The sequence below is a fragment of the Ictidomys tridecemlineatus genome, chromosome 11 (genome assembly GCF_052094955.1).
Source record: "Ictidomys tridecemlineatus isolate mIctTri1 chromosome 11, mIctTri1.hap1, whole genome shotgun sequence".
Lineage (NCBI taxonomy): Eukaryota > Metazoa > Chordata > Mammalia > Rodentia > Sciuridae > Ictidomys > Ictidomys tridecemlineatus.
Window position 1 is genome coordinate 120,288,249 of NC_135487.1, and position 16,864 is coordinate 120,305,112.

The window sequence follows — 16,864 nt, forward strand, 5'->3', positions numbered from 1 at the left end:
GGACAATATAAGGGTGAATGCTTCATCCACTTCACTTCAATCTTGTATTGAATATTCTAGCCAGCCCAGTATGGCAAGAGAAAGAAAATATATATATATATATATATATATATATGAATTGAGAAGGAAAAAAATAAAACTGACATTCTATAAAGATAGTATTCATAGAAAATTCAAAAGAAACTATTGGGAAATTATCAGAATTATTAAGAGTTTAGCAACCCTTTAGCACAAAACTTATACATAAAAATCCATTGCATATTTGTACTTCAACAGATAGCAAATTTAACTTAAAGGAATTATCACTTCTAATAGCTTCAAAATACAAAGTTGCCATTACAAAATCATAATGAAGATCACCAAAAAAGACTGAAATTAATTATTATGTTTCTGAATTTGAAGATAATAGTTTGAAGATTTTAGTGAATCCAAAATTGATCTGTGATTCAATGTACTTCGATCAGAATCCCAAATGGGTTGTTTTTTGATTATTTGTTTGTAGGATTGATGGTGCTAAAATTTAGGTGGAGGTTCTATGTTTCAGGAATGCTGAAACCTTCTTTAAAAGAAGAGAAACAAAAGGAGAGAATTTGCCTTTCAAATACCATTACTTATTATAAGGCTACATTAAAAGGCTACAGTAATTCAGAAAGTATGGTATCAGCATAGGAAGAAGCAATCACATCACTGAAAGAAAAGAGAGTTCTGAAAAATAATGAATACATATTGCTTATGAAGTGGGGTGGAGAATAGGTTCGATTTTTTTTCTTTCTCTCTCTCCTTTGAGGCTATCCTCACTACTATCTTTCCTTCTCTATGTCCCTCTCATCTTGGTTCTTTTGGATTCATTTTTTGATAGCCCTTGTCATATCCAATTGAAATGATTTGTTAGCTGACTTTGTTTGATGGTAGAGCTCACACTCACAATGCTGCATCCCCAGAGCCCAGCCCAATTTTTGCCTGTTAGCCTTTTGATAAGTGGGTGTTAAAGGAATCCATGAAGGAGGTCCTTCTAGTCTAAAGAAGGAGACCCATACCTCTGCCAGACACCCTCAGAAACACTTGGGCACACAGAAACCAGGACAAAGAACTTAAGTGAGAATCTAGATTTCAAAGATGCCAGGCAGTGAGAAGTAGAGGATGTGGTTTCTTTTTTTTTAGGGACATGGCAGGCATATGGAGCATATGAAGCACCCAAGGAAAAGACAGAAAAACTGTCATACAGATAAACAGGAAAGGATAAAATCTACAGAGCTCATGAAGTTGCAGAGGCTGAGAGGCTGCTAGGGAAAACAGACATAAAAGGACAGTCCAGGAAAAGATGGATAGATGAACTCAATGTCCTCATGCCATTATCATTAAGAAGGGACATACGTGACTAATCTTGAGGTCGTTTCTAATCCTCCATCTGAGTCTTAGCATAACAGCTCCTTTTCCAGGAAAGACAATAGAATGATATGTGATTTTTTTTTCATATAACAGCTTCCTTTATTCTTCAAAGTAACAATTCATATACCACTCAAAATAACTATGGTAGAAACGTGAAGAAACAACTTCATAAAGGATTAAAGAGTAGTCTAATATCACACATATAGTTCATGACAGATCTAACTTAGAAAACCACTTATCTTGACCCTAAACCTGAGTCCTTTTCATTGAAAAATCTCAATAGTGGAAGAAGAAATTCTGTCTATTTCAGCTGAGGTCCTCATCGATATAACACCGATACAAGGAGGCGAATGAAGGCTGGAATTTAGGAAGACATTAAAAAAAAAAACAGAAGGGTTCATCTGGTGGAAGGAAGGGTGGGGCTCAGGAAAGAATGGTGGTTTCTCTGTTTGTTTGCTTGCTTGCTTTGTGTGTGTGTCTGTGTGTGAGAAAGTTACGATCCTGATGCTATATGTCACATTTCTGAAAAAGGTCAGGACAAGTCACCTAGCTAGGCTTATAAAATAAATAAGGTAAAGTCAAAATAGCCTACAGACGCCAAAAACTGATGGAACCCCGAGAAGTTAGCCCTAAGACTCAAAAGGCTGAGGTTTTTAGAAAACAAAATGCAGATACTAACATTTGGTTAAAGTATACTATATTCTATCCTCTTTAGACAGGCTACATAATTTAAAGTTAAGTAATTGCTCTGCAAGGAAATAAAATACTCCTATTTTTATGGATGGAGAACTTGAGACTCAGTAGGATAGGCTACCTGTCAGATTCACATATCTATTAATTGGCAAGACCAGATGTGAAAGAGGTCTCTCTGACTACAAATCCCACGTATGCCTAGTGAATCAAAATCCTACTGAATGAATATGCAGGCAAGGTGTTCAACTTAGAGGAGGAAAGAATAGCTGTATGAGCAATGCCCAGTTCTCAGCCTTGTTGACTCAAAAGATCCCAGGGATATCAGGAGTGGATGCCAGTGCTGGGATTATCAAGTCTGCCCTATTTACTGTCTTCCCCTACAACTTACAGCAGATCCTTCCTTTGTTTAAAAAGGAAAATGTGAGAACATTATATTCTGCATTTTACTTTACAGGCATGAGATCTCAATCAGCCATGGTGCAAGGTGCAGGGAAAGTAGGAAACTCGAATGTCAAGAATATCCTTAGAAAACCAGAAAGGGAAAAGGAAGAAAAATAAAAAAAATCACAAGCAGCTCTCCTCCCCTTTGTTTCTACCGACAACCACTTACTTCTTGCGAACTTGGCAAAGGAAGTAAGAGAAATTCTCTTAGGAGCTGGTGCATCTGAACTTGAAAAGATAAAAAGAAGAACTGAGATGGACTCTCTCCAAGAGGCCCATGTGGGAGGAATTGAAAACCTCAAGCCTAGACGTTCGGCATTTCCTGAGTGTCAGAGGAAGCTCAGAGTGGCTGATTCAAGGCTAGAACTTAGACTCTTCTGGCCTCAGAGTCTTCCTGCAGCGTCGAAACCCCGGAAACCCTACATCCAGGCACTCTGTCTATTTACTCCCCAAAGAGGAGCAGATCCACTCTCTCTAGGACACCAAGCACCTCCCCTCAAGCATGAGTCCCAGGCACAGGAGTCACCAGAGAGTTTGAGGCTCTACCCTAGGGGCCTCATTAGAAATCTGGGCAATTAATAGAACAAAACTCTTTGCCTTTGGTAACTAATTTGTAGAAATATGTTTTGTTAAAAATCCAGAAGAAAAAAAAAATCCAGAAGAAACACAGAAAAATGATAAAAAAAAAATCATTTTCTATTTTTCTATGTCGAGAATCAGTCCTTCATTTATTGAATCAACAAATGTTAAAGAACATCTTCTCAGGTGCCAGGCAGTATGCTGAGTGTTGGGGATACAATCGTGATGAATTCAGCCATGGTGTTTGCTCTCACAGAATGGAGAGGAGAGACGCGTACAGAGCTGTCGCCGATCCATTGTATCTTCATGCAAATTTGAAAAGGGAGCCTCTTCTGGATCGATTCAGCCCATGTACATGCTGCTTGCTAAACAGACAATGCATTTATGTAAAATGGCTCACCCTTCTATAACCAGATGGAGCTCTGCACCAAGATTTATGGCTTGTCAAGTAGGCTCTGGGCTGAATTTTGTTGACTATGCTCTCCTTGATTAGGTGTCCTTGCGTAGTGCACAGCCTCCTCCACCAGGTATATTTCAAACAAATAATCTCACAAATACTTTATTACAAGTAAAAATGAACACTACAAGGAAAAAGGCAGGGTGGTATGAGAGCATATAACAGAAGAAAAGTTTGTCTATTAGTCTTTAAATATTTTTCTAGGGAATGATGTTTGAGCTGGAATGTTTAAGATCAATGTGGGTCCGGCCAGGTATAGTTAGGAAAGAAAATTGGAGGTGGAGAATAAAACAGGAGTGAAAGACTTAATGAACTACTGGTAACAACCCATTCCAAAAAGTGGAAGAAAGCCAAATTGTACGCAGAGAATTTGAGGGAGAGATCATGTTAGAAGGTGAAAGGAAACGAGGATGCTCAGGACTTTGTACAACTTCTAGCTTATTGTCAGGCTGATGTGGAGCCAACAAAGCTTTTAAGGAAGTGAATAGCTTGATCAGATGTGCATTTCAAAAGGTCTAATTGAACTGTGGAAAATGAATTGGAGGAGAGCAAGTTTGGAAGCAAAAAATCCAATTAAGGGGTTACATTATGTTCCTGGTGGAAACATAATGGGAGCTGGAACTAGGATAGTAGACGCGGAGACAACTTTGGCTTGTTGGAACACAAAACCAATTCGTGATAGGCATCTTAGTGTACCTATCACGTCAAGAGACCTGTCTTTACTAGGCTCATCGGGGACTCAAGAGTCAATCCTCAGAAAATGTTTATCTAAAAGTAAAAAAAGGTGGCTTTTTTGCAGAAACTTGAAGGTTTTCTGTACCATGATCTTATTGCAGCTTGACAGAATGCTGCCTCCATTCAAGATAATGGAGAATCATCATAGCTTTTCACTTGGTGGGCCAACTAGAGCCCTTGAATAAAGGAGTCACCATATCCCCATGAGAACAGACTCTTGACAATGCCACAAATATATATTATATGTGATTTAATGATTTTATATCAATCATTATAAAAAGGAACTCTGAGTACACTGTACCATTAAGTCAACTGGATCTACTGGTTCATAAGCCTTTAATGGTGGAGATGTACTCAGAGTAACTTTACCATGAAGCTACTGGTTCATAAGCCTCTAATGGTAGAGGTGTTTACACGTATTCTGTATTAACTTCAGAGCCTTCTCTTGTTCTTGGTCTTGGTTGGAACTGACAATATCAAAGGTTACTCTGGAAATGGGCTGAAGTAGCAGATGTGTGTCTATCTCAAACAATACATTTGAAAATTGGGAAATAAACCAAGGTGTGTCTGGGAATCCCCAGGCCCACTCTAAACTAAAATCAGGTCAAAATTCCATTTTTATTTGACCTTTATGATCCTTCATTGTGAGCTGGGTTTGGTATCCAGGCATAAGTATCCCTAATAATCCCAATGTGTGTGTGTGTGTATCCTTTATAATCAGTCACCTTCATGAATGGATACAGTTTCCTTCAGGGAAGATTGTTAAAACATTACAATACTTATAAAACATCTTTACCTCAGTGTCAAGGAAGGCATCATCCAGGGGATATGGCTATTCAAGGAGGTCTAAGAATATTAACTGCCTTTAGTGTGGGAATTGGGTGAGGGGTCATAATTCTCTATTATGATAACTCCAGTTAGGATTGTGTTTAACATCCTAGAAACTGTTAGAACATAATAGTATTATTATAAATATCTATTTTCCTTCCTGTTTTAGTCTTAAGAATACCATGATCAATTAAAAACCACCAAAGACCTCTGCAAACAAATAATTCTGATTATCACTGCTAGCCATTTCATTAATCACACCTACTCTTGACATCTGAAAGATACATGATGCCATTTGGTTCTTGGTTCACTGGGATCTCATTCTCCCTATTGAAATCAGGGAGCCATTCAATGCAACATCACACATATTCAACCACAATCTATAGGGAACAGTCACTATTAACTTTACCCACTGTTGAGTCCACATTTCAGTTAATCAACTAAGCAAACTATAAGAGCTACTCTAATCTCCTTGAGAAGATACATTGAAATTGGAAGCTCTGGTTAAGTACACACATCAATTCATGCTGCCTATCTGAACATTATGCCCAACAAAGTCAGAATCAATTACTATGCACATGGTCTGGGTTCCTAATGCTATGTATTGGGGATATTTGGGGATCTGATTCTAATTGTGGATTAGGAGGCAATGAGAGAGGGTGGAGCAGACATAACTTCTAGTAATGATACAACATGAAGGTAACAACTTCCTTTTGCAAAAGAAAAACAAGTGTAAAATTGAATTAGATTATCCTAAGCAACTATTTAAGATACTGGAAGTTGACTGCAGGCAAATAACAAACTAAGAAACATTTATGCTCAAAAATTAGCTACAGCTTCAGGTTAGAAGCATGAGTCTGCAGCCACATCTCCTGTGGGGAAGCTCCCATCGTCCTCTTCTTCCCCACAGCTCAGTGGGTAGGACCTTTAGTTCTAACTGCTTGGTGTTGGCTGTACAAAAAACCAGCTCTACTCTCCCAGGGGTCAGTCTATATTTGGGGTGGATGTGGACTGAAAACTGGCAGATTTGTTAGCTCAGTGTGACCAATTTATTTAGGGATAAATGAGGGGAAAACCACAGCTCTGCTGCCTGATGTATGGTCTTGTTCTGGGCCAGGAGAAAACAAGTCATAAATTTAACTGGGAGATCCTGGAAAATAAGAGAGCCATCGATGGGCTGAAGTCACCCATCCTTGGATGCAAAGAAACGGTGAGTACACGAAGGAGACCTGTAATATGACTGCTAAAGGTGGCAGCAAAGTGACACCTGAGAAATGGCTGGGACTTTGAATGCCATGACCTGCCACCTTCGAAAGAGGATGGCGAATTTCAGGCTCTAGGGATTTGGGCACAATCTCTGCCCAGACCATTGGCTAACTGCTAACCTAGGGGAAAGCCCTGGGAAGCCAGGCTAAAGAATGTCCATGACATCATTATCGACAACAATAATAATCTGAGAACACATAAGCATTCACATACAGCAGTTTCTGCTTTTAAGTTGAAGAAACTAAAAACAACAACAACATTCGAGAATATATAACAAAATCCAGAGTTGCTGCAGAATATTCCAGTTTTTAACCAAATATTTCATGTAAAGAAACAGACAATTGTGCCCAAAGTACAGGGGAAAAAGCACTCAATAGAAATCTGGTTCTGAATGGGCCCTTATATTGGATTTAGCAAACCAAGAAATGAAAATAACATTTTATAAATATGTTCATAGAGTTAAGTAAAACTATGTTCAATGTATGTTTATATAAAACCTTAATTTGTATCCATTACTGTATATAAATGTATATATATTTATATTATATAAATATATACTTATATATTTGATATATTAACACTATATATATGTTGTATATATTGATATACTTACATCGTATATTAGATATTTTTATATTATATAGTCATATGGATATATAAATATTACTTATTTATATTATGTGCAAATATAATCACTGGATATTTTAATTCTATATTTTTATTTATAGAGTATTAGTTGTATTTGTGTGTAGTATTAATTTATACTTCCTTATGATGTTCTTTTATGTTACTCTTAATATATTTTTATTTCTGTTTCTACTAAGCATACATTTTCCTTCTACTTAACAATCTCCTATTCATGTTTCTCTTAATTCATATCTGCTGGTGATACATTCTCTTCTCTCTCTCTCTCTCTCTCTCTCTCTCTCTCTCTCTCTCTTTTACACACACACACACACACACACACACAAGCCATTCGTACTCTGTTTTCCTTCTTAAAGATCATTTTCTCTGAGCATAGAAAACTCTAGTATGGCAGTTATTTTCTTTAAGCTCTTTGAAGATGTCATTCCATTGATTGCTGTTCTCCATGATTGCTATTAAAAGACAAACTAATGACCTTATTTTTATTCCATGGAAATAATGTATCTTTTTCCTCTATCTTTACTTTTAAGACTTTTTTTTAAATCATTTTTTTGCTGTTTTCCTAGAGATGTGTACGTGCATTTTGCATGTGTGGTGTGTGTGTATGTGTGTGTGTGTGTGTGTATTTATCTGGCTTGTAATTCAGAGTGATTGTTAAATTCATATCTTGGTTGAAATTCAAAAATTTCAGACTTGTAAATGCATGGCTATAATTTTTTCACACCTTACTTCTGAACATGCTAACTCTCCTATCAATCTAGTACTCCAATTACACATATGCTTACATCTTTACACAGGGGTTCTATATGCTTCTGGTGCTCTTTTAGACATATCACATTATGCTTCAATCTGGATAGTTTCCACCCACATGTCTTCTAATTCAGCAAATTTTATTCCAATGGTTTCTAATGTGTTATTAAAATATTCTATTAAATTCATAAGTTCTAGTTATTATACTTTTTACTTCTGGTGTTAATTTTATTTAATGTTTTAAAATTCTCTGCATTTATTCCAGATCTTCCACATCTGTTTTCTCAACATAATAATGATTACAGTCGTTTTCTGGTGGTGCATAACAAATACTATGAGATCACAAGCTTAAAGCAACATGTATTTATTATCTCTCCATTTTCTGGGCAGGCGTCTGGGTGTGGCTTGACTGGGTCCTCTGCTCAGATTCTCATAGACCTGTAATAAAATTGTCAGAGGAGCGTGTTCCTTCCTGCAGCTTGGCACCCACTTCCAAACTCACATCGTTGTTGAGAGAATTGAGTTCCCTGTGATTTCAGGACTGAGTTTGTTTCCTTTTTCTTGCCGGCAACCATAATTGCTCTCAGTTACTAGAAGTTGCCCACATTTTTTTTTTTTTTTTGCACAAGCCACTTAAGACTTCTTCTTAAGGCGACTTCTTCAAAGGCAGTGAGGAGGTATCTTGAATCTCTCTTACTACATAAGAATACAACTTAGCTTCAGTTGCTGAGATGGACTCGTGTAACATAATGTAAGAGGCGTGATGATCCATCTTCTGTTGGATAGAGGTAAGTCACAGTTCTGGCCACACTCAAGGGAAGGGAACAATATAGAGCTGTGGGTCATCTTAGGAAGACTCTGCTACAATTATAATCACCTTAGTTGTATCTTATAAATTCATTATGTTTTGTGTGTCTATTTCTATTTAATGTTTTTTTTTTTAAAAAATCATTTCTTGATTTTTAACCCTTTGGTCTTTTCTCTTGTCTGCCTAGTGCATAATTATTGCATCTTGAAAACTGTATCAGGACTCCTTAACTGTTTCTGAAAATAGGCAGAAAATCAATAATTTAGATTTTTTAGATCATCTCTAGATCATCTCTGTTATAATTATTAAATCTTGTCATAGTAGTATGAAAGCAACCATGTATAATTTATTAGCGAAGAAATGGGGTTATGTTTCAAAAGAAAGTTTTAGATTTGGAACCAAAGTTTTTGAATTTCATAAAATTTTACATGTCACAAAATGCCATCTTCTTTTGATTTGCTTTTAATCATTTAAAAACATTTAAAAATGTAGAAGCCATTCTACAGTTTTCAGGCTGTACAGAAACAGGTGGTGGATTCACGAGCTGATGGGCTGTAGGTTGCCTCTCCCTGTTCTAAAAAAAAAAAAATCATAAAGACAAATTGAGGCCCTAGATTATATTATCTTCCTCAGTGAAGATTTTATTTTACTTCCTGGCAGGTAGTTAGATTAGGGACAAGATCATATTTATCTAACTAGAGACTAAACTAATTTGAAGTGAGTTTCAGTCTCTGTGAGGATTAATTTATTTCTAATTTACCTCTTTGAGTAGGATGTATCCCTAAGCATATGGAGAATGCTAGCTGATCTGCTCAGTTTGTTAGTTCTTTTGACCAAAAACTACAAAGAACAAATTATACTTCCTCAAGGAAAACACAAAGCAATGAATATCAGGCTAACATTTCTGGATATTCCCTCTGGAATCTGGGCCTCTCAACTACTTCCTGCCTTTGTAGACAAATTCACTTCTTGTAAGCAATATAGTACCATTGTAGGAATGGGGGAGCACTAATTCGCTTCTTTGGTTTTATAGTATGAAGCGTAGCAGGATGGAAAGAACTCTGGTAAGGACTTGCTTAATTTCTCATACAGCCTTGGTTTGTTAGTTTGTAAAATGGAGAGACACAGATACATCTAGTTCACCAAGTTATTGGGAGATGACATCATGTGACACAAAATCTAGCAAATCCTCCTCCTCCTTCTCACCACCACTACCAAATTATCATAGCATCACTCCCAAAAGAATTTTAAATAGGCACAGATAAGAAAAGTTTTCATCTAAACACTCATGAAGTTAGCAGCAAATATGAAATTAAATCCAGGGGAAAATCATGTCACTGGTCGGTAAACTGCCTCAAGTTTATTGTTAGGATAAAATGAATGAGTACATGTATGTACATTCCACAGCTTTGTACCTACCATATAATAATATGGAATATGTATAGCAATTATTGTTTAGAATGACCAGCTGTAGGTACACTGAGAGAACAGCAGATGAATGACAGAGTGTGCTCGTAACTGAGTTAGGAATACAGTAAGATCAATACTAAGAAATGATTAAAAAGCGTGATGATTGAGTCCAACTTTTACATACCTTGAGACTCAGGACAGATTGCAATTGGTTTGAGCTATAGGTAATGAGATGGATTTTGTTTAGGGAGGATGACCTGCCAAGGCTGAGGCCCGGAGACAAACTCAGCTCAAGGCTCCAAAATAAATGTAAGGTATTTATTTGGAAATCAAAGCAAAATGAGAAATATCAGTTTAAAAGTATAAAAACTCATACAACAGAATTTAGAGAGGAGAACTGATGAATCTACCCAGAGACTTTAAACTGACTTTCAGTGTCAAAGCACCTGGAGATCAGCCCTTTATGGACCCAGCAGCAGGAAATCATGCTTAAACGCACTGGGCAATTGCCACTCCTCTTGTCTCAATATGAAGAGTCCTTCCATAAGACCTTAAGCCCCCTCCCTTGGCATAGGAGAAGTGGGCAGAAAATATGACCTGGGTCCTAACAGGACCATCTGAGAGTAAAGATGAGCCTGTTCATCCCACAGATTGTTCCTAAGAGCTTAGCTAATTCCCTTCTCCTAAATGGTGTTCTCAGGGTTGGGAAATGGGCTGCCTTGGTAATGAGGTCTCCTGGCGCTCTGCTGTTTGGATTGAGGTTTCTGCCATTGAGTCACTTGGGAGTAGTAACTGCTTTTTGGAGAGAGAGACCCAGCGTTTGGAACAGAAGATTTGTACCTTATTAAGAACCCCCAATCAGAGCTACTGCTTTGTGACCCAAAGACAAGCTTCTTTCCGGGGGTGGAGCTATGAAAATCTGGAGGAACTGAATGTGACATTTTCTGTCCTTCACGTTCCTCTCAGACACAGGAAGACTAAGATAGACTTCATTTCCTTCCTCTCTTAAACACTTGTTTTTAGTTGTGACATTTTGGGTGGTGCCTAGAGATTGGCCAGCAAAAGGGGGAATTTTTCTAAAACCATAGCTCTGCTCAGTAAGGCTAGTAAGGAAAAAAAACCTATTCCGTAAAACAGCATAGCTCCACAAAGTGTTCTAAAGCTATGTCGGGACTGAGTTTCAAATAATTTTATGAAGGACACTGACAAAAAATTTGGCAACATTGTATCACCCTAGTAAAAAATCTGCATCACCCATTATTTCAAGCAGTTCAGATTTCCGGAATGGTAGATGTAACTCAGACATGAGCACAACTCTCTAGAAGACTCCCAAAGCAGGCTCCCTGGTGAGTATCACTTCCTTATGTACCAGGATGGGGAATGTTTACTAAAGCATAAACTCAGTTGTCACAGAGCAGTGACGATGTATAGAAGGAAAACATGATCTCTCCTGGGGAAGAGTTTGGAAATGTGGTGAATAGTGTAATGTAGAGAAGAGGGACATGAAACACTTGAAAGGCCTTAAATTGGGTCTTATACTAAAAATTGTTCAAGAGTCTAAGCCCCATGAGACCAAGCATCATCTTGGCAGTCTTTCTTTTCTTACAACTAGCACAGTACTTTGTGACTGCAGAACACATTGACACGCTGGAAGAAATGGTTTTGATTAGTAAAATCAAGCCAAATATTGGTTTAAGCAAATAAAAACTACATAGCAAGTTCTGTGTAATTTTTTTAAAAAATATTTTTGGTGGAGCGGGGGGAGTTCTTTGTTTTTCAGTCCTAGGGATTGATCAAGGGTACTCTTCCATTGAATTAGATTCCCAGTCCTTTTTATTTTTGAGACAGGGTCTCACTAACTTCCTGAAGACTGACCTTGAATTTGCAATCTTTCTGCCTCAGTCTCCCAAGTCACTAAGATTACAGGTATGTACCACTGTGCTCACTGCACAGTGGATTTTAAAAATTCAGAAAACAACAGGATAAGATTTATTCTCGGGGGGAAAATAATAAACAGTATATTCATTAAGGATTGGATCAAGGATCAGCCTTGTGTCGCTTTTATTTGAAAGATAGGAAAGGCAATAAAATCTCCAAAATCAAAGATAGTATCTGAATGGTGTGATTTCTGTCCATCTGTATATTCCCTGCATTTTCTTCCTCTTATCTTTCACTTCTCATCTATATTTCCTAGATCCCAGATGAGTAATCCTTCTCTTTCTAATGCTTGGATTGTAGCACCTTCACTTTGCACCCCTTTATTGACTAGTCTGTATACTGAATTCTCACACATTGGTGCGGCTGGAGTTTCAGAGATACTGGGAACTTAGAGATGACTGATAGTCTGGCGGTAGAGGGAGTCAGAAATATTCCAGGCCACAAGTAGGTATGAGGTCTTCTAATCACAAGGAATCTTCTAGCGAAGATTCGCCGGTCCTCTAGTGAAGAGAGATCATGTTATAAGAATTCTGTGCATGAATTTAAAAGTATACAAATGTAATGGAAACTGTGATTTACCATTAACATACTCTGAATTACAAGATAGCAAGTGACCTGGATATCGCTTTAGGTCCTTCCTATGTATATTAGTTGGATGGGCTATTCTGATCCACGGGAGAAGTAAAATATTGGCTGTTATCCAGAAGGGGATTGAGACAAAACTGAAAATTGCATTCTTCCTAATCCATAGCTGTGTTACAAAGAAAGTGTGAGCAACAGTATATGAATCCAATCAATGCACTTCAGAGAGGTTTTTTAAAAGTCATGAAAAAAATCCATATGCGAGAGTCGAAGGTAAATGATGAAATTTTAAAAAAACCAAGGCTCAAGTAATCAAAGGATTGTTTACAATCTAAGAGTGTTAAAATGAATCCCCTAACTCCACTCCTATTCTGCTCCTATTACAAATTTAAACTGGCTCATTTATGAAAAATAAAAAGAAATAACCACTCATAAAATCTATTATTTTATAAGGATTTCCAACATGTAAAGCACCAGGTCAGATTCTTTAAATACATTAACCTATTTAATTCTCTTGGCAACTCAGTGTTTTATTACTATAATCAATTTAGAAATGACTTTAATATTGTGCTTAAAATTTTGAAGAGCTATTGAAGAAACTTACTCAGGGTTGCTGCATGAATAGATTTTTTTTTTTTTTTTGAAAGATTACAATGACAAGAGTACTTCAGTAGCAAGGTACCTGAAGTGAGAAGTATGAGTTAGGGGACCATCATATTATCAGAGGGTTTGATGATGGTCATCAAAAGTTGGGTGTTGGTAACAGTATAGAGAGAAGGGGACAGAGAGCAGAGTTGCAGGAGGGACTCCCATTGCGGGTCGGAAAAGGGAAGGGAAGTCATTCAGTTGACTCTCAGCCTTCTGAATGGTTAAATCTGGTTAAGGATCGGGGTGAAAGTGCCCGACTAACTACATTCTCCTATGCTAGGTTCGCTTGGGGTAATGGAAAATGCAGATGGGTCAATTCATTTCTGTCCCCAACATAGCTTGGAATATGGAGAATTGGAGTAAAACCGTGGGCATCTGGACTTTGTCTGGTTAAATGAATTTATCTTCGCTGTCACACTAGGAAAGTCTGTTTCCTACTTGAAGAGACATCCTCGGGTTCATTCCATTCCCTTTCCCTCTTTTGTTTAGAATTCAAGGAGATAAGTTACATTTCTACAGTGCTTTATGAAATGATTTTTCATGGTCTTAGAGGATATTTGTTGCAGGGTCTCTGGGAAGACTAGCCAGCGGAAATGCTCCCTTTCCTAATCTTCCAGAATCACAGGGGATGTAGGTGCAGGGCTTAGGAAGGTGAAAACCAGGACTAGACTTGGGCTCTCGGAAAGTGATGTCATATTGTGGGGACCTTGCAGGGCACGTGGCGGTGAATGCTGCAGTGAATGCTGTTGAAAAGACACAACATTTTTATTCATTAGCTAATTCATTCACAATTCATTAATTTGTCTCTAGACAACTTGTTTCCGTAAGTTGACTATTGTGCACAGTGCGGCAATCAACATGGGCGTACAAATATCTCTTTGATGTTCGGATTGCAACTTGGGTATTTGAAAAGCTGATTAACACCACTAATCACTGGGAATTGCTAACTGAAACCACAATATCGCCTCCCAACCATTAGCATGGATAATATTTTTTAAAAAACTTCCCAAGACTATTCTCAATAGATAACTAGTGTTGGGAATGATTTGTAGATATTGGAATCCTTTGACACCATTGGTGGGAATGGAAATTGATGCAGCCACTGTGGAACGCAGTAGGGAAATTCCTCAAAGACTTAAAAGTAGAACTGTCACATAACCCAGCAATCCAACTTCTGGATGTGTAGTCAAGAAATTGAAATCAGGGAGCTATTGCTACAAATCCCTTTTTAATTTGATTCAATTTTATTTAATTTATCTACTTTTCCTCTTGCCTCCATCTCTGCAGTTAATCCCAAGGAACGAGGGGAAAGCCCTCTATGGTAACAAAGAAGAAAGTGGACAATGAGGTACACTGATCAGTTGGCCAGTAGGTGAACACCGATGGCCCCTGGGGTTTGAGGCTTTGCTCAGAGGCTGGACACACTTTAGGCTTGGGCCCAGCCAACTCTCTTTCGAGGTTCACTTACACATCTTTATTTCCTTTACCTAGCTCTTTCTTAGGCTTTTCCCAATGCCAAAGCCAAACTCCTCTTTTGTGACTGAATTTGCCTTTGAAGGCTTCTCCAGCTTTGGGTGGAGGCACAGGCTTGTCTTCTTCGTTGTTTTCCTAACCTTGTACCTGCTGACTTTGTCGGGCAACGTGATTATCGTGACCATTATTCGGCTGGACCGTCACCTCCACACGCCCATGTACTTCTTCCTGAGCATGCTCTCCATCTCTGAGACCTGCTACACCGTGGCCATCATTCCCCATATGCTTTCTGGCCTCCTGAATCCTCACCAGACCATCGACATCCACGGCTGTGCCACCCAGCTCTTCTTCTATCTCACCTTTGGCATCAACAATTGCTTCCTCCTCACGGCCATGGGGTATGACCGCTACGTGGCCATCTGCAACCCCCTGAGGTATTCGGTCATCATGGGTAAGAGGGCCTGTGCCCAGTTGTCATCTGGGTCACTGGGAATTGGTCTGGGCATGGCCATTGTCCAGGTGACGTCTGTGTTTGGCCTGCCCTTCTGTGATGGCTTTGTTATTTCCCACTTTTTCTGTGACGTGAGACCCCTCCTGAAGTTGGCCTGTGCAGATACCACTCTCAATGAGATGGTCAACTTGGCTGTCAGTGTCTGTGTCCTTGTCCTACCCATGGGCCTGGTCTTCGTCTCCTACGTCCTCATCATCTCCACCATTCTCAAGATCGCTTCTGCAGAGGGTCGGCAGAAGGCCTTCGCCACCTGCGCCTCCCACCTCACAGTGGTCATCGTCCACTATGGCTGTGCCTCCGTCGTCTACCTCAAGCCCAAGTCCCAGAGTTCCCTGGGGCAGGACAGACTCATCTCGGTGACCTACACCGTCATCACGCCTCTGCTGAACCCCGTGGTGTACAGCCTGAGGAACAAGGAGGTCAAGGATGCTTTGCGAAGAGCCTTGGGGAGAAAGCCCCTCTCTCCCTAATCAGGACAGATTGGGAAGGCTTTTTTTTTCTTTTTTTTCTTTTTAGTGTATCATGTATTAATTTTTATTCTATTTCATAAATATCCATACCTATGGGATCAAAAAGAGTGAACTAAGTTGAACTGGGTGCTAAAATTGAGGGCTTCCTCTTGGGGTCGTCTTGCTTTTCCACATCCTGCTTGATGGGAATGAGAAAATGACTTGGCATACCTATAGAAAACAGAGTAGGAGGATTCGCATACCCATGTCACTCATACCCAGGTGCGCGCATGCACGCTTGCACATAGCAACACACATCCTGAGAATAGTTTCAGTTACTTACACAATTCCAGTTAGTCCTGCAGGGTCCTAAAAAGCTGATGAATAAACGGTTTGCAAACCACCTCAAGAAAGAATTCTTTGTTGTTTTTTGCGTGTTGTTAAGGGTGTCAGAGTAACCTGGGCAGTCATCCTAAAACGTAAATGAGGGAACACACATGCACATACATTGTTGAAGGCTTTCTTCTCTTTTTGCTGCTTGCTGACATTCCATCACAACCTAGGAAGTCTTCAAAGTCTGCAGACACATCTGCCTTATCTGGCCTAGGAATAAGGAGTGACAAAACTATACACTACAGATGACATAGATGGCAGTTATTCCTAGTCCTGAGGTGCCCGGATGAGAAAGCTTGCATTAAAAAAAAAAAAAAAAAAAAAAAAAAGAGGCCATGCTGAAAATCTTAACATTTTTCTTCCTTTCAACACAGGAATAAAGAGGATAGAGTTCAGAAGAAGCCAAGCAAAGGCAGTGTTCCTTTTGCAGGGTAGAACTAAGCTCTCTGAAACAGTGTTAAAAACACAAGCACTTTAACTACAACGATGGGAAATATTTATTAATGGACAGAAATCTTAACATTGGCTTAAAAAATTTTTACAGGAAGCTCTTAAACCTGATGATTTTTTTCAGGAGTCTCTTCTTGAATACTCTGAACTTTAAACTCGAGTTTGAAACAGCGTTTCAAGTCACAGAAAGTGAAAGTGAGATGCACTGGTGCAAGAAAGTATCCTGTGTCTCTCATCCTTCCTCTCCATTCTGGGCTTTACAGTGCACTGAATGTTTGTAGGCTAGCACAGTGTAAAGCACTCTTCCTGTAGCATCCAGAATCCACCTGATCTTGTAGCATGACCCTGCAGAGGCTACCTATCACTTGTGAAAGTGTTTTCAGATCTTCTGAGAGCTGAGAATGGGGCAAGTCGATGGA

General features: G+C 38.8%; 1 protein-coding gene across 1 annotated transcript; it reads left to right on the plus strand.

Annotated features, from left to right (window-relative positions):
* The first annotated feature begins 12,081 nt into the window (after positions 1-12,081).
* Positions 12,082-16,018, plus strand: LOC101971086 (olfactory receptor 10J3). The gene has a single exon (XM_040287258.2). It carries the CDS (start codon positions 14,682-14,684, stop codon positions 15,621-15,623), a length of 942 nt encoding a protein of 313 aa, XP_040143192.2. The 5' UTR covers positions 12,082-14,681; the 3' UTR covers positions 15,624-16,018.
* The last annotated feature ends 846 nt before the right edge of the window (positions 16,019-16,864 follow it).

Coding starts and splice junctions, on each gene's coding strand:
- LOC101971086 (XM_040287258.2), top strand. CDS start 14,682: ATGCCAAAGCCAAACTCCTCTTTTGTGACTGAATTTGCCTTTGAAGGC.